Raw genomic sequence first — 18,675 nt, forward strand, 5'->3', positions numbered from 1 at the left:
GTGTGTGCTCTTCCTGCAGAGGACCTGGGTTGGGTCTCCAGAACCCACATGGTTGCCTCTCCCTCTCCCGGCCTCCTCAGACACTGTGCGTGCTGTATATGGATACATGTGTGCAAATCACTCCTGCACATTACACAAAAATAAATAAATCTTTAAAACATGGTGACAGGAAAATCATTGTGATCACATTACCTGTTAAATACAAATCTTAAAAGTAAATCCAAGATTAAGCTTATTTTACCAAAATATGCAACCTGAATGTAGGAGTGTCTCTGACTTATCGAAGAGAGGTGTATCGCCACGCAAGAAACAAAGACATAGAAACAGTGCAGAGGAAACCAATGCTGACCTGATCAGAGACATATAGGAAGGCTTATAATTATGTTTTGTATATATCTAAGTTTATCTTCTACTAATACTGTATTTTCTACTTTATCTTTAATCTATGCTATCCGGAGAATAAAACTCTAATTCCAGCTTCAAAAAAAACTTCATATGATCTTAAATCCCAGAAAACTATTCATAACCTAAAAGTACAAAGAACTAACTAAGTGTGTGTATGGAATTCTGTTGCAATCAAGGCAATATGTTACAGAGGCCTAAGCTAGGCTACAATGCTCTTTCATTAGTATGAGATAGGGAGTTCAATGTGGGACACGTGGGCTGCGGTATCCTGCAGCAAGTGGGTGCATTGACACACAAGCTTGATGACCTGATCCAGAACCCACAGTGGAAGGAAACTAACACCTTAAAGTTGCCTCCATGACACACATGAACCCACAGTCAGATGTACACATGATACACCACCACCACCACTTCCACCACCATCATCATCATCATCACCACCACCACCACCACCATCATCATCATCATCATCACCACCACCACCATCATCATCATCATCATCACCATCATCATCACCATCACCACCACCATCATCATCACCACCATCATCATCATCATCATCACCACCACCATCATCATCATCATCATCATCATCATCATCATCGGAACACACTCATTATCTATCACATGAACATTTATACTAACTGTTCCTGAATGATAAGCTAAATGTAGCTTTATTCTAATGCTGCCTAGGAAAGTTATAAATCTGTTACTTATTGCAGTAACTATTATCATAATCACTCAGAAGAGTTGTGGACTGAGCTCACTTATAAACTGGCGTTAAACTGAGTCAAAGCTTTAATGTAAGAAAGAAGCTAAGACATGACGTCTTATTCAAAGAAAATTATGTGGAGCTTCACGCTGCATAAATATTATATAAAGAAGATACGTACTTTTCCATGTGCAAGTTTGTGAGAGACTAATGTCATTCGACTATATATGTATCCTGTTTTGAATACCCCATTTAGATAAGGCCACACAAATCGTGGGAAGAATCTAATTGAGCTATTTATAAAGAAGAAACAAATTTCCCCACCAATATTGTCTCCTGATGTTTTCAGTTTGAGCCTGTCCAAAGAAACAGAATAAAAACATTTCCAGCTCGAGTGTGTATTAAGAAGAAACCAGCTTCCCAGGGTCCCCAAAACACGCTTCCCTTGCACTTGATTTAATATGAGATCTGATTTATTATGAGACTCTTCTAAATGAATGCAATATTGTATTAAAGTTATGAAACTGCATGAACTTCTCAAGCTGTTTTGAGAGCCAGGGCCATCGGTACGTAAATTTCTGAGATATGATTTCAATAAATGGCTGTTCTATCTCTAATGGGCCATTAAGTAGGACATGCGACTTCTCATTTCTCTTTGGTCATCTTAGTGGTCTATCTGAGCTGAAAACCTCCCTACATAACAATCTCCCCGAGGTCAGAGGAGCTTCAGCTATCTCTTGGCACCTAAAATATCAGGTGATTTCTCTTCATTCTGTGAGTTAAGAAAAGTTGGTAAAGAACCCCCGGATCTGTCAGTTCTCCTCAGTAAAAGAGCAGCAGCTGTAAAAACACCAGCCCGGGCCTTTGATCACGCTAATAGGTTGTTTAGTTAGTGACAAACAAAGCCACTTCCCAATGATTACACTCCCTTAAACACCTGTGCGATGTGCCTGTCGCTGCTAAGTGAGCTACAACGTATCAATTGTAGCTGTCAGTCTCATAGCATGGATTTCTAACATCATAATAAACACACACTGCTCAAAGTGTAACAACTTCATAAATTCAGCTCGACCACTAAAAATATTTGGAGATAATTTACAAAAGACACTATGTTTAATATCTGTGGTCTATGACCAAACAAAATATAAGGAGATAATTTGCTAAAGGCATTGTATTTAATATCCACGGACTATAATCAAGTGATGCATAGATAGTTACATCCCTGAGAGTGATAATTATGTTTATTCTTGGTCCCATTATGCCCATTTTTGTGATTTGACTAAGGTTTCACCATCTATCAGTGTAGAGAAACACTGGCTCACAGAACTCGACACAGTGGCGAGCATGCTGGAAGACAGTATTAGAACTCACTACAGTAGCAGGCATGCTGGAAGTTGGTATTTGAAGTCGCTACAGTGGCGGGCATGCTGGAAGTCGGTATTAGAACTCGCTACAGTGGCGGGCATGCTGGGAGACAGTATTAGAACTCGCTACAGTGGCGGGCATGCTGGGAGACAGTATTAGAACTCGCTACAGTGGCGGGCATGCTGGGAGACAGTATTAGAACTCACTACAGTTGCAGGCATGCTGGAAGTTGGTATTAGAACTCGCTACAGTGGCGGGCATGCTGGAAGTCGGTATTATCCAATACTGTAGCCATGAGTCAAGTCAGCCAGGAGGTACTTGGATTCAGGCGTGCAAGAAGCAACTGGATATGGCGAGTGGGGTGGAGGTGGGGGGCGGGCCATCCTTAACATTTGGTAGAGTAGTCTGTGAAGCTCATGGGGAACGGACGCTTCTTCTGGAGGGTGGGTGAGTAAATGGGCGAAGTGGGAAGTGGGAAGTAACAGACCAACGAGGAGCTCTGCTCACCAAGCTAGTGATCCATCAGTGGCCTGCAAACTGCGCTGAGGAGTGGGGAGCTAGGCTTGTATCTGGCTTTTATTAAGGGAAGGGCTAAGTTAAGCTGAAGTTCTCTGCATTGACAGAAGCAAGCACTAGAACGAGCATAGACTCTGGCTCCTTAGGCAGAATTGGATTGGTTGTGGTCTTGGAAGTGTAATTGTGACCCAAATGCAAAGGGAAATCAGAAAAATTGTAAAATCTTATTTTTCTCTGAAAAGCTGTAAGAATCCATAATACTACAAAGGAGGTATTCTATTAGCTACAATTGCTTTTGTGTGGTTTTTTTTTTTTTAAGGCATGTTCTTGAACCTCTTTACAGTCATTTATAACTTTAGGTTATAAATTCCAAAACACTAAAATGACATTTTAAAATATACACTCTGTATTTTTATATAATGATATCAATCAAGAGTTAAACATGGTTGAAAAATAGCTTTTTAACTCAATACATACTGATTAGTCAATATATATACATATATATATATACACACACACACGCACATATATATATATAAATATATAAAAATATATATATATATATATATATATATATATATATAAAATTTAACAAAGTTTGCCCATCCATGATTCAAATAGGTCCAAGCCACCTTACATTTTAAACAGAAAAAGATGGGCTGAAGACACATCAGGATATCTGGAGCTATCTTATGTATTATAGAAACAGGAAAAGTAAAAGATTCACTTTTTTATTGGTATTTTCATGACACAAAATAATTATACATATTTGTCACATACAGTATGATGTTTCTATTTATAAATATACACTGTATATTGAGAAAATAAGAATAATTAGCAAAATGAAAAATTCTAACAGTATGTCTCATTAGGGACACTGAATCCCTTTCTTTATGTTTCCCAGTTCATAAGGCACATTCTTATACTTTGTATTATACATTCCGCTCATTTATTTTATTTTTATTTATTTTATTTTATTAATTTATTCTTGTTACATCTCAATGTTTATCCCATCCCTTGTATCCTCCCATTCTTCCCTCCCTCCCATTTTCCCCTTATTCCCCTCCCCTATGACTGTTCCTGAGGGGGATTTCCTCCCCCTGCATATGCTCATAGGGTATCAAGTCTCTTCTCGGTAACCTGCTGCCCTTTTGAGTGCCACCAGGTCTCCCCCTCCAGGGGACATGGTCAAATGTGAGGCACCAGAGTACGTGAGAAAGTCATACCCCACTCTCCACTCAACTGTGGAGAATGTTCTGACCGTTGGCTAGATCTGGGTAGGGGCTTAAAGTTTACCACCTGTATTGTCCTTGGCTGGTGCCTTAGTTTGAGCGGGACCCCTGGGCCCAAATCTGCCTATCATAATGTTCTACTTGTAGGTTTCTAGGACCCTCTGGATCCTTCTACTTTGCTATTCTCCCATGCTTCTCTCATTTAGAGTCCCAATAGGATGTCCTCCCCTCTGTCCCAGTTTCCTAGTAAGTGAAGGTTTTCGTGGGACATGCCCCTTGGGCTAGTATGCAGATATAAGTGAGTATATACCATTTGAGTCTTTCTGCTTCTGGGTTAACTCACTCATTATGATCATTTCTAGCTCAATCCATTTATCCACAAATTTCAGGAATTCCTTGTTTTTAATAGCTGAGTACTATTCCATAGTGTATATGTACCACAGTTTCTTTATCCATTCTTCTACTGATGGACACTTAGGCTGTTTCCATGTTCTGGCTATTATGAATAAGGCTGCTATGAACATGGTTGAGCAAATTTTCTTGTTGTGTGCTGGTGCATCTTCTGGGTATATTCCAAGGAGTGGAATAGCTGGGTCTTCAGGAAGCTTATGCCCATTTTCCTGAGATAGCACCAGATAGATTTCCAAAGTGGCTGTACTAGTTTGCATTCCCACCAGCAATGAAGGAGTGTTCCTCTCTCCCCATATCCTCGCCAGCACGTGGTGTCACTTGAATTTTTGATCTTAGCCATTCTGATGGGTGTAAGATGGAATCTCAGAGTTGTTTTGATTTGCATTTCCCTGATGACTAAGAAGGTTGAGCATTTCTTTAAGTGTTTCTCAGCCATTTGATATTCCACTGTTGAGAATTCTCTGTTTAGTTCCAAGCCCCATTTCTCAATTGGGTTATTTGGTTTGGTGGTGTTTAATTTCTTGAGTTCTTTATATATTTTGGATATTAGACCTTTGTCAGATGTAGGGTTGGTGAAGATCTTTTCCCAGTCTGTAGGCTGTCGCTTTGTTCTCTTGACAGTGTCACCAGCCTTCCAGAAGCTTCTCAGCCTCATGAGGTCCCATTTATTAATGGTTGACATTAAGGCCTGGGCCGTTGGTGTTCTGTTCAGGAAGTTGTCTCCTGTGCCAATATGTTCCAGGCTCTTCCCCACTTTTTTCTCTAAGTGACTTAGTGTCTCTGGTTTTATGTTGAGGTCTTTAATCCACTTGGATTTGAGTTTTGTGCAAGGTGACAAATATGGGTCCAGTTGCATTTTTTTACACATAGACCTCCAGTTAGACCAGCACCATTTGTTGAAGATGCTATCCTTTTTCCATTGAATGGATTTGGCTTCTTTGTCAAAAATCAAGTGACCATATGTGTGTGGATTCATATCTGGGTCTTCGATTCGATTCCACTGATCAATCAGCCTGTTGCTGTGCCAGTACCATGCTGTTTTAATTACTATTGCTTTATAGTACAGTTTGAGATCAGGTATGGAGATTCTTCCGGAGCACCTTTTATTGTACAAGATTGTTTTAGCTATTCTGGGTTTTTTGTTTTTCCATATGAAGTTCAGAATTGAACTTTCAATGTCTTTAAAAAATTGTGTAGGTATTTTGATAGGGATTGCATTGAATCTGTAGATTGCTTTTGGTAGGATGGCTATTTTTACTATGTTAATTCTCCTGATCCATGAGCAAGGAAGATCATTCCATCTTCTCAGGTCATCTTCAATCTCTTTCTTCAGAGTTTTGAAATTTTTTTCAAACAAGTCCTTCACTTGCTTAGTTAGAGTGACTCCTAGATATTTTATATTGCTTGTGGCTAATGTGAAGGGTGTGGTTTTCCTAATTTCTTCCTCTGCAAGCTTGTCATTTGTGTATAGGAAGGCTACAGACTTTTTTGAGTTAATTTTGTATCCAGCCAATTTGCTAAAGGTGTTTATCAGCTGTAGGAGTTCTCTGGTGGAATTTTGAGGGTCACTTATGTACACTATCATATCATCTGCAAATAGGGATAATTTGACTTCCTCCTTTCCCATTTGGATACCCTTGATCTCCTTTTGTTGTCTTATTGCTCTGGCTAGAACTTCGAGTACTATATTGAAGAGATATGGAGAGAGTGGGCAGCCTTGCCTTGTTCCCGATTTTAGAGGAATTTCCTTGACTATCTCATCATTTACTTTGATTTTGGCTATTGGCTTGCTGTATATAGCCTTTATTATGTTGAGGAAAGTGCCTTGTATCCCCGATCTCTCTAAAACTTTAAATATGAATGGATGTTGGATTTTATCAAATGCTTTCTCTGCATCCAAAGAGATGATCATGTGGTTTTTTATTTTCAGTTTGTTTATATGGTGGATTACATTGATGGATTTCCATATATTAAACCATCCCTGCATGCCTGGAATGAAGCCTACTTGGTCATGATGAAAGATATCTTTGATGTGTTCTTGTATTCGTTTTGCAAGTATTTTATTTAGTATTTTTGCATTGATGTTCATAAGAGAAATTGGTCTGAAATTCTCTTTCTTTGTTGAGTCTTTGTGAGGTTTAGGTATCAATGAGACTATGGCCTCATAGAATGAATTTGGTAATTTTCCATCCATTTCTATCTTTTGGAGTAGCTTGAATAGTATTGGTATTATCTCACAATTGAAGGTCTGGTAGAATTCAGCACTGAAACCATCTGGCCCTGGGCTTTTTTTGGTTGGGAGACTATCGATGATTGCTTCTATTTCTGTAGGGGAAATGGGACTATTTAGCTTGTTTATCTGTTCTTCACTCAACTCTGGCAAGTGAAATTGATCAAGAAAATCGTCCATTTCCCTTAGATTTTCAAATTTTGTGGCATATATGCCTTCAAAGTAGGATCTTATGATTCTTTGTATTTCTTCAGTGTCTGTTGTTATGTCTCCCTTTTCATTTCTGATTTTGTTGATTTCAATACTGTCTCTCTGCCTTTTAGTTAGTTTGGCTAACGGTCTGTCTATCTTGTTGATTTTCTCAAAGAACCAGCTCTTGGTTTTGTTGATTCTTTGGACTGTTTTCTTAGTTTCTAATTTGTTAATTTCAGCCCTGAGTTTGATTATTTCCAGACGTCTACTCCTCTTGGGTGTTTCTGCTTCTTTTTTTTCTAGGGCTCCCAGTTGTGTCGTTAAGATGCTTATGTGCAATGTTTCCAATTTCTTTTTAAAGGCACTTAGTGCTATGAATTTTCCTCTTAGCACTGCTTTCAATGTATCCCACAAATTTGGGTATGTTGTTTCTTCATTTTCATTGAATTTCAGAAACTCCTTGATTTCTTTCTTTATTTCTTCCCTGACCCAGGTGTCATTTAGCAGAGAGTTGTTTAGTTTCCACGTACGTGTAGGCTTTTTGTTATTTCTGTTGTTGTTGAATTGCAGCCTAAGAGCATGGTGATCTGATAGGATACAAGGTATTATTTCAACCCTCTTGTATCTATTGAGGCTTGCTTTGTGACCTACGATGTGATCAATTTTGGAGAAGGTTCCATGGGGTGCAGAGAAGAAGGTATATTCTTTCTTGTTTGGGTGAAAGGTTCTATAGATATTTGTTAGATTCATTTGACCCATGGCATTGGTTAATGATGTTATTTCTCGGCTTAGTTTCTGTTTCAATGACTTATCCTTCAGTGAGAGTGGGGTGTTGAAGTCTCCCACTATTATTGTGTGGGGATCGATGTGTGGTTTAAGCTTTTTTAGCAGATCTTTTACAAATGTGGATGCCCTTGTATTGGGAGCATAGATGTTCAGAATTGTGATGTCATCTTGGTTGACTTTACCTTTGATGAGTTGAAGTGTCCTTTCTCATCCTGTTTGATTAATTTTGGTTGAAAGTCTATTTTGTTCGTCATGTTTTGTTTTTTGTTTTTTGTTTTTAAAGAGCTTTGTTGGGATCCTGTATGCTAGGAATCTGACCTAAGCAGACAAGGTTATTGTGTATTTAACACTCCCTTTCAAAATGTCAGACTCCTGTACAGTTGTTCCAAAAGTCTCCTACCTTGCTGAAAACAGAAAAGATGGGGTTTGAATGGCATAGAGGAAAAGCAGTGGTCTTTTGGGACTTAGTTGTTGAAACCATCCAAGTACTCAAATACCGCTGCCAAATTTTTAGAATTAGCTGTAGACAGTCGGCCCTATAAACCATAAAATCTTGGTGATAAGCTTACTTATATACAAAGAAGCAAGGCCCACTATTTTGCATGAGTAGAAGGTGTGGAGCAGTACCTGGGAAACCTGATGACAGAACAGCACACACATGGCCCCTGTTGCGAGTGCTGCTTTAGGGTTGATGACAGTGTAGCACACATATGGCCACTACTGTTGTAAGTGCTGCCTTAGGGTCAGTAAGTGCGTTGGGAAATCCTCAAAGATTAAAAACTCAGACCAGGTATCACCTATTCCACTGAGGCTACCTTAGTCCATTTCTCAAAGTTATTTATATTCTTAGCCTTGCTCTGTTGTGTACACTGAGTCATTTCTTGAGAGCAGTGTTTGCCAGGGGCACAACGGCAAACCTGGCTTTATTTGTTTTTCATTAGGCTTTTCATTTATCATGCTGCTGCGGACCTGGATCATTCTACCTCCTCTGAGATGGCTGGCCTACGTAACTTAAGCATAATCATGATGCTATGAGTCGAGGAAGTCCTTTTGTTTCCATGAATGGCCATCTTAAATCCCCACCTCCTGTACCATCCTGATGGCTTTAATCTTGTAACAACAGTCAATTATCTACTTATAACGTGGTCTGATATTAAACTGTTTACGTCCATCTATTCTGGCATTCCATTCTCTCTTACAAGAAAAGGCATTAATCTCACTTTATACCACTCTAGACCCACCCTACCTCTTTTCTCATCTCAGAAAAGGCATCTAGATCCATCTGCTGCCCTACTCTGTGTTTCTCTTCACTCTACCGCTCCAATCTGCAACTGAAACTGCCTGAGAGTTTTCAATAGTTGTCTGCCTCCCATAGCTATTACTTAAGTCCGTGCCCATGTCATCCCTATACCAACAGAGCACTCTCTCAGTGGTCCGCACGACCTCAAGCCTCTTGTGAGTGCTGCCTTAGGGTTAGTAAGTGCTTTGGGAAATCCTCAAAGATTAGAAACTCAGACCAGGTAGCAGCTATCCCACTCAGGCTACCTTAGTCCATTTCTGGAACTTTCTAGTTCATTTTATTTTGCTTTGAACATCTGTAAGTACCTGTTTTTCTCCATTTGGGGGAGGGGTGTCACTTCTCTCCTAAGTATCCTGTGTTACACATGAAATAGAATGGAGCTTGATTTATTCAGGGAAGCACAGCAATACAAATTCTTGAACTTCCACCCATTTCTAAAGTGTCCAATCGTTTAATTTTGTTTTCATGGAATATAATTCCCGTGCCTGTTTATAGCACACAATATGATCGTGTGATACGTGTATACAGCGGATGATAACCAAAGCTGGCTAATTAACATTTCATTTCCTTAAATATCATCTATATATGTTGAAAGACATTGAATTCTTTTAATGATTTTAGAATATATAAAAACCATTTTAGAATACTGCTATTCCGCTGTGTGATGCAGCATTTTAATGACTCTCTTCATGATAGTCTGTCCCACTATCCAGTCTCCCAGCTATCCCTCATAGCCTTGCAACCTCTTTTCTACTTTCCAGCTTCCACAAGTGAGTTAGAACATGTGACTGCTTTATTTCATTTGGAATATTAGACTCATCAACTTAAAGAGGCACTCTATCTTGTAATCTCGAAAAGACTGGGACTTAGGGGCAAAAAAAGCCATCTCTGCTTTTATGTTTCCAACATTGATCAGGGGCTTAAAGTAATCATTCAAGATCTGAGACTTTTAGGGGGAGACTAGTCCTTGGAGCATGCCTTTTCATCTCATAGGGAAGGTAACCAAGGCCCAGCCATAATGTCAATAATGATCTTTCTAAATTCAGAATTTCTTCATGTAGCTTTTTTAAGCCTTCCCATCCATGTCATGGCTAGAATGAATATGAGGTATCATTATGCCATACAATATCTGTCCCGTCTTATCTCTCTCTCTCTCTCTCTCTCTCTCTCTCTCTCTCTCTCTCTCTCTCTCTCTCTCTCTTTTATTCCCAATATACATGGGGTTTTTTCCCCTACATGGTTTCTCCTTTGTCCTTCTTGTTCTGGGTCCTCAGCTACTTCAGGTATTGGATTATATATCACCTTCTCCAAAAATGTACTCCCAGGATTCCCAAACAAGCACCACGTGGTACCTCCTTGCGTGACTGAAATGGAGGGACTACAGCCGTTTGCAGATAGTTGCATTTTATTCATCGTTCCAAGCAAGCACCACGTGGTACCTGTTTGCGATATACAAATGGAGGGAATAACTGCAGCCACTAGCAGATCCTTGCATCTTATTCATCGTTCCATCCCCAGGTCTTGAGAATCTGACATCCAATATTTTTAAGTGAATTATCTTTACTTTTAACCTGCCACGTACACGTCAGCTTTTCCATCAGCTCTCCTCACAGAATCTATTTTCAGATATGTTTTTAAAAATAAATTGATTTCATTCACCTCCTCCCAGAAGTCACTGATAATCCTGAATGACGGCTCTTCCTCAAAGCCCCTCATTGTTACAGGAACAGAATTCTAAGTCATGGGAGTGACTCTTCAATGCACAGAAGTTAACCACCAATAGTAAGCCAAGAGAGATGTATGTGAGGGAAGGTTGGCACCCATAGCCTTCAAATCAGCCTCATGGGTGGCCAGCCCTTCACTCTCACTCAGGGACTCTACTTTTGCTTATGAAATTCAGGTTGCTTGTTTTAGCCTGTGTAAAGTGCGTTCTTATTTCACATAGCATTAAGTGCTGAACTTAATCCCGCAACGTTTCCGGTTTTATTTCAGGGAAGCAATGTTATGGAAGATCAGGACTTGTTGGAAATTGGAATCCTTAATTCTGGACACAGACAGAGAATTCTGCAGGCAATCCAGCTCCTGCCAAAGGTAAGGGGGCACTTCGCTGGGATCACGTTACACATGGTTTCCAGTGCCAGTCAACGCGTGTCGTGGTATTGACGTGGGAGTATGGCCTTTCTCTGTGCTGCTGCAGCCTGTAAGAGTGGCCTTAGTCCTCTCTCTAGTCAGACACAAAAAGGCTGCCATAAGCTTCCCTTGGTTTCTAACTGAGCGACAAGAACGCAGTAGAGGAAACACTGCAGAGCAATGGGGGGGGGGGGGGGGAGAATCAGACTATCTCTTCTGTGTGAGTCCTAACTCAGATACAGTGGCAACTGACGTTAAAGAAAACGGGGTTCATCCTGAATGAGTGCAGTAATGTCCTTGGCTTAAAAGCTTCATGAATGGGAGAAAACATTGTTGCTGGCTATATATCTGACAGGATTAATATGTAGAATATATTTTAAAAACTGAAGGAAAAGAACCCCTAGATACTCCAAAGACCAAACAACCCAATCAATAGATGATTCGATGGAATGGAGAGTGGGTGACCAACAAATGTGCTAAAATTGTTAAGCGTCGCTACTGATTGTATTTATCACGCCGCATAGTTTTATGTCAACTTGACAAAGGGTAGAGTCGTTAGAGAGGAGAGAACCTCAAATAGGAGGAAATCTCAATTTAAAATGCACCATGACTAAGAAATTCATCAAGGAAAGACGTAGTTAAAAGGAGATCAAGATTTTATCTCATCCTACTCGATGACTAGTGTTAAGAAAACAAACAACAATCAGGGCTGGGGAAGATATAGGTAGGGGAAAGGAAATATTTATATACTGTTGGTAGGGATGTAAATCAGCCCATTCCCTGGTCCTAAGGTCCCTTATAAAATTCCAAATAGTGCTCTCACCGCTTAGCTGTATGACCAACGAGTGTATGTCTGGAGAACTCTATGTCCACATGCTGCACAGAAACCTGCAGATTGCAGCCATAGAATCAGGTATCATTAGCATATGAATGGGGTTTTATTGTCATATGCAGTAGATATGGATGATATATATGTCACCATAGCAAAGAATGAACTTCTGTCGCTATCTGAAATATGTACGCAACTGAGGTCATCATATTAAGCCAAATAAAATGTAGAAAGAGAAGTATTGCATATTTTCTTCCATTTGTCAGTCCTAGAATTCTTTGTAAATTAAAAAAAAAAAACAATATCCTCTCACACACATGTGCACCATGAAAACAGAAGGGAGACTATTGGGAGGGAAGAGACCTACAGAAGGAGCAGTGGGAAGGGAGCTAACGGGAGAGGTGGGTATGGCCAAACTATGGGGTACACTTGCAGAATCGGTCTGTGTAAGAATAAACACTATATGCAATGGATATATACCAATAAGAACACTGGAGTGAAAGAGACTCATGCTCCATAGAAAAAGCAGTGTCTCTTGTAGCAGTTCCGAGACTTCACCTTCGGGAGTCCCTACAAGGGACTTGCCTAATAACAAAAGGCAACCCTGGGAGAGGTCCTCAGTGCCCCGTCCCATCACACATCTACAGTTGATACGTTGATTTTCCGGTCTAGATGTGACCTGTCAACCAGGTATCATTTTTCCTGGAAACTGTAACCTAGCAACAGAGTTGACCCTATGTTTCCAGATGAGGTTTTAAGGGAAGAGGTAGGATGTAAGTACGAGCTGTTCAAGGCAGGTAGGACTTTAATTGGTAAGGGAAGGGAAAGGCACTTCAGGAGGCCAGAAGGAACTGTGTAATTACAGGTGTTACCCAGGCAATCACTTTCTGCAAGCGTTTGGGAAATAATTAGTCATTTTAAATCCACCGGGATCGGCACAGCAATGTGAGTGCTCTTAATGCCACTGAACTATATGGTTAAAATATTTTTTTTTTTTTTTGGTTAAAATATTTAAGATGGCAAGGTTTGTGTGTATTCACCATGATTTCCAAAATCATCAGAATAGAATAAAATGTAACGTGCTTAAAATAATTGAAAAGCATGGCCTATAGCCAAAGATGTGGCAGAAAGAGTGGGTTTCTTCCATTTGCACAATGCTAAGGAATTTGAATGCATTTTGTGGGCACTAGGGAATGCCTGGGACTAGAACACTCTATTCTGCTTAATTCTGGAGGCAATTTACCAGAGGGATCGAAGGAGAGAAACATGAAATGGGATCCACCAGCTGAGTAAAGATGAAGGGAGACAAGATTGGAGAATGTGACCTGCAGTGGGGGCACCTATGCCCATGAGCGAGTCCTGTGTCTTCTCCTTCCTTTTTCTCTCTTCCTGTCTAGAGAGGGTATAGTTTCTCCTCAGATGGAGGAAGATAACTGTTCACCAGTCTCTAAGCAAGTGATCTGATAACATTTACTCACCGACGATATGATAAGTCTCTGCGGGTGGAAAGTTAGCCCACTGGCGGATTCGAGAACTTTAATCATGTGAATGAAAACATTGGGCCAGGCCGCAGGGGTGGGGCAGGGCTGGGGCACCTGGAGGGGACAGGAGCTCCTCAAGAAGACCAACAGCACCAACTAACCAGGACCCAGAAGGCCTTGTGGAGACTTACGCATGTAGCAGATGGGCAGCTCAGGCTTCATGTGGGTCCCGTAGTAAGAGGGCAGGAGGGAGGGGGATGTCTCTGACATGGACTCTGTTGCCTGCTCCCATCTAAAGAGACTGATGGTAATCTGCAATAAGCTTCCTAGCGCCAGAGATCACTCAATGCCTTGAAATTTTCTTGTTCTTAATCCCATAATATGACCATTTTTAAAAAATAATGAATGAGTAAATAACGTTATCTCACGTGCCATTCAAATATTTTTAAAACCCAAAATGCCTCAATTTTAAGATAATTCTATAATCATTCACATACAATTTCATTAGAAATGGAAAAAAAAAGCTTAACCTAGAGTTATTTGGAGAATAAATGAAGTGTTTGTTTTTAAGACAGGCTATTATCCCCATTGTAGAGAGAGCTGTGCTATAGAAACAAGGCAAAATTAAGCCACACTCAAGAGGCTGGTGAAGAAGTGACTATTGCATGCACACAGGCTAGTAGAGGGCGCGTAAGAACAGCCAAATCCAACCTCCAAAGAACAACAGACTGTTACAGCACTTCAAATTCATGCTTTGCCTTTTTAAGTAATGAGCTCAATCTTCACATGACTTAAATAGCGTAATATTCGTGCTGGGACATTCATCTGCATTCACAGTGGCTTTGCACTGCTGGAATAACTGACAGAATGTCGCTTCGTTTTATTCACACCGTCTCTGGCCTTCAGAGTGTTTGGTCCCCTCAACTGTCATGAGACGTATTCTGTGATCGCTGTCTGAGGTTCCTTCGTAACACACTGTATTCGGGGACTGGTGAGGCTGTTCCCAAACAGAGAAAAGATGCTCTTCAAAGCACAACCTTAATCCGTTGGCTTGTTTCAAAGCATGCTTTTTTTCTTTCTTTTTTTTTTTTTTTTTTTTTTTTTTTTTTTTGGTTTTTCGAGACAGGATTTCTCTGTGTAGCCTTGGCCATCCTGGACTCACTTTGTAGACCAGGCTGGCCTCGAACTCACAGCGATCCACCTGCCTCTGCCTCCCGAGTGCTGGGATTAAAGGTGTGCACCACCACTCCCGGCTCAAACCATGCTTTTTTTATGTTCTGTTGATCCAAGTTTTGAAGGGGAATAGCTTTTTTTTTTTTTTTTTTTGGCAAGATCTCAGCTGTAATCTCACCTGTCTGTTTTAATATTGAAATATATAGCAGTGCAAAGATTCACACATCTTCCAAGCACGGTTGATATGTTCATGGAGTAGAGTGTGCTGTGTATACTAACTGGCCGCCTTCAGAATAGTATTCGCATCAGGTCAGCTCCTCCTCCTCCTCCTCCTCCTCCTCCTCCTCCTCCTCCTCCTCCTCCTCCTCCTCCTCCTATTAATTTTAACCTCCTGTCTTTTGTGTTGCATGGCCTCCAGCAGTAAAGCACAGCCATCAATTCTCACACGGTATCCACTTCCTCCATCAGTCCCAAGCTGGGCTTTATTCTGTGCTAAGAGTTTGCCCAAACTTTCGAAGATCAAATTTCATCTCCTCTTTATGGGAAGGAAACCATGCCAAAACTTCCATGAGAAGTTCTGTAATCTCTTCTATGCTAGACATGTTGTGCTTTTCCTGTCCCTTAGACGCAGGGATACAGGGAAATTATCTGATCATTTATTTGCAAAATATCACCCCTCCATGAATAAATCTTCAGATAAACCTTTAATATGTTTCCCTTTTACACGGGCGTGCGCATTCTTCTTGGCCTTCGATAGTAGAACACCTGAAGGTCAGATATTCAAAGGATTTCCGTTTTTGCGAAGGTTTAGAGTGTTTTGTGCCAAGGCCCACATGGTCTATTCTTACTACCTCTCATCCAGAATGGAAAATGCACCCAGTCAGGCTTACGCCTATCATAGCCTATTTCATCTGCTAACTACTTCCCCATTTTCAGTGGCTTTTGGAGTTGTCTTCAAACACCATCCACTTTTCTTATGTAACCATCCATCCCATGATTCTCTTGGGTCTGACGCAGTCCTCTGCCATGCAGCCCAGCCGGTGCTAAAGGCCACCAGGAGCCACCAGGACAGTCGCTGAGCCCCTTTGCATCCTCGTCTGACATCAGTAGCTCTGATCTGACGGGTGGCCTGTGGGCATTCTGCTCCTTGGCTCCCGTTCCCAGCGCTCTGCTCTGCTCCCTTCTTTGCCTATTCATGGTCCTCAGTTAAACTTTGGAGCCTCTAAAATTCAAGTGCAAAACCTTCTGAGAGCTAGCGAGAGTCATGATCCTGAGACCCTTGGCCACAATGCAGTTTCCTACACTGGATGCTGCATCTATAGTTCATCTTTATCACATAATGAAAACCCAAGTTCCTGTCGCCCTTCACATATAAACCAGTTTAACTGCCGTGTGTTATAGCCTCTCATTTCCTATTCTTTTTCCCTGAATAGTACTTAGCCTTGATGGTGTTCTGTTACTGTGAAGGGACACTATGACCATAGCAGCTCTTTTTGGTTTTCTTACAGTGTTCTGTCATTTTTAGTTTAGTTTTCATTAATTAATTAATTTATTTACTTTACATCCCCTCCCACCTCTCCTACCCCCTCCACTTCTCCTCAGAAAAGGAGAGGCCTCCCATGGATATCAACCCACCTTGTCGTATCAAGTTACAGTAGGACTAGGCAGATCTTCTATTGAGGCTAGACACGGCAGCCAAGTTAAGAGAAGACGAACCGAAGATAGGCAACAGAGCCAGAGGCAGCCCCTGCTCCTCTGCTCCTACTGTTAGAAATCCCACATGAAAATCAAGATGTACTTCTGTTGTATGTGTGCAGAGGGCCTGGGTCTGACCCATGAATGTTCTCTTGGTGGTTCAGTCCCCGGGAGCCCGCTATGGGCCGAGGTCATTTGGCTATGTAGGTTTTCTTGTAGTGCCTTGACTTCTATGGCTCCTTCAATTCTTCCTCTCCATCTTCCACAGGATCCCCTCAGCTCTGCCTAATGTTTAGCTGGACCACAGCACCTCTTATAAAAGAAAACATTCCATTAGGGATGGCTGACAGGTCCAGAGGGTTAGTCCATTATGATCATGGTGGGAGACATGGTGGCATGCAGGCAGACATGGTGCTGGAGAAGGAGCTGGGAGTTTTACAACTAGATCAGTAGACAGCAAGAAGAGAGACTGACACTGGGCCTGGCTTGAGCTTCTAAAACCTCAGTGCCCGCCTCCTGTGACATATTTCCTCCAGTAAGACCACACCTACTCCAACAAGGCCACACCTCCAATAACGCTACTCTCTTTGAGTCTATGGGGACCCTTTTCATTGAAATCACCACATTCTACTCCCTGGCCTCCACAGGCTTGTATCCACATCATAATACAAAATGTCCATCTTCAAAAGTCCCCATAGCCTGTATCAGTCTCAGCCCTGCTTAAAAGCTCAGTCTGTTCTGAGACTTATGGCAATCTCTTAACTGTAACACATGTAAAATCAAAACTTTTTTAGTTCTTTTTTAATATATTTTATTAATGTATTCATATTACATCTCAATTGTTATCCCATTCCTCCCTCCCTCTCATTTTCCCCTTACTCCCTTCCTCTATGACTGTGACTGAGGGGGACCTGCTCCCCCTGTATATGCTCATAGGGTATCAAGTCTCTTCTTGGTAGCCTGCTATCCTTCCTCTGAGTGCCACCAGGCCTCCCCATCAAGAAGACATGGTCAAATATGGGGCACCAGAGTCCATGTGAAAGTCAGACCCCACTCTCCACTCAATTGTGGAGAATGCCCTGTCCACTGGCTAGATCTATGTAGAGGTTCTAAGTTTACTGCACGTATTGTTTTTGGCTGGTGCCATAGTTTGAGCAGGACCCCCGGTCCCAGATCTGCCCATCATAGTGTTCTTCTTGTAGGTTTCTAGGACCCTCTGGATCCTTCTATTTCTCCATTCTCCCATGCTTCTCTCACCTAGAGTCTCAATATGATGTCCTCCAAGGGATATATCCTATGAAAGTCTTCACTTACCAGTAAAATCAAATTTAAAAGCAGATCACATACTTCCAACATACAAGGGCATAAATATTCATTACCATTCCAAAAGGTAAGAAAGAGAACATAGTGAAAAAATGCTAGACTTTCATTGGCCAGGAATCCTAGTGTTATATGGCTGACTCTTCCATTCTAAGGTCTCTCTCGGGACTACAGTCATCTCCAGACTCAACTAGAAAGGGTGTGCTTCCTAGCCCACACATGTGCATAGAGGTTTAGCTCTTGCAGGGGAGAGGGTGAGGGAAGTTGAATCAGGCCTTCCTTAGTTCCTTTGTATAGGCCCCTCTATATAGCATCTTACAAAATGTAGCCAGCTTCAACAGGGTGAGCAAGGTGGAAGTCACAGTCACCTTGAATGGGATCACTAAAGTAGCATCTCATCCTTTCGTCACATTCTCTTCATTAGGTGCTAGTAACTAGAAAATGCTCCTATCCGTCATGACACTAATAAAACACAAACATATTTTTCCAAAAGTTGTGTTTATGGATTTATTGATTTATACATATCAGAACAGATCAGTGAGGATCAGACTACAAAGTCGACACATGCAAATCTATGGTTGAATTTCTGGGTTGTGGTGTCATGTTATGCCATATCCTCACTCACAGAGACATGAGATATGTGTCTTTTTTCTTTCTTTTGTGTGTGTGTGTGTGTGTGTGTGTGTGTGTGTGTGTGTATCCTTCATAAATGCAGCTTCTAAATCACCTAGTATTAGCGTGATGGTCTGAGCAAATTAAAGGCGACTTTTATCGTTGTTGATTTTGGGTTTTTCAATTTTAATCCATTATGGGCAGGAGACCTGGGTCATAAACTGTATCATTATAAGGTATGTCTTGCAGAGGGCAAATTTCTAAGACACCCCGCATCCCCTCTGTC

General features: G+C 41.1%; 1 protein-coding gene across 16 annotated transcripts in view; it reads left to right on the forward strand.

Annotated features, from left to right (window-relative positions):
• Anks1b (ankyrin repeat and sterile alpha motif domain containing 1B) overlaps positions 1-18,675 on the forward strand; it is a 1,021,560-nt gene that overhangs the window by 669,801 nt on the left and 333,084 nt on the right. For all 16 annotated transcript variants that reach the window (XM_051139823.1, XM_051139820.1, XM_051139819.1 and 13 more), the window contains one exon: positions 11,142-11,240. In XM_051139823.1, the coding sequence (XP_050995780.1) occupies positions 11,142-11,240 (99 nt within the window). The remainder of the gene's footprint in view (positions 1-11,141; positions 11,241-18,675) is intronic.

The sequence above is a fragment of the Acomys russatus genome, chromosome 31 (assembly GCF_903995435.1).
Source record: "Acomys russatus chromosome 31, mAcoRus1.1, whole genome shotgun sequence".
Lineage (NCBI taxonomy): Eukaryota > Metazoa > Chordata > Mammalia > Rodentia > Muridae > Acomys > Acomys russatus.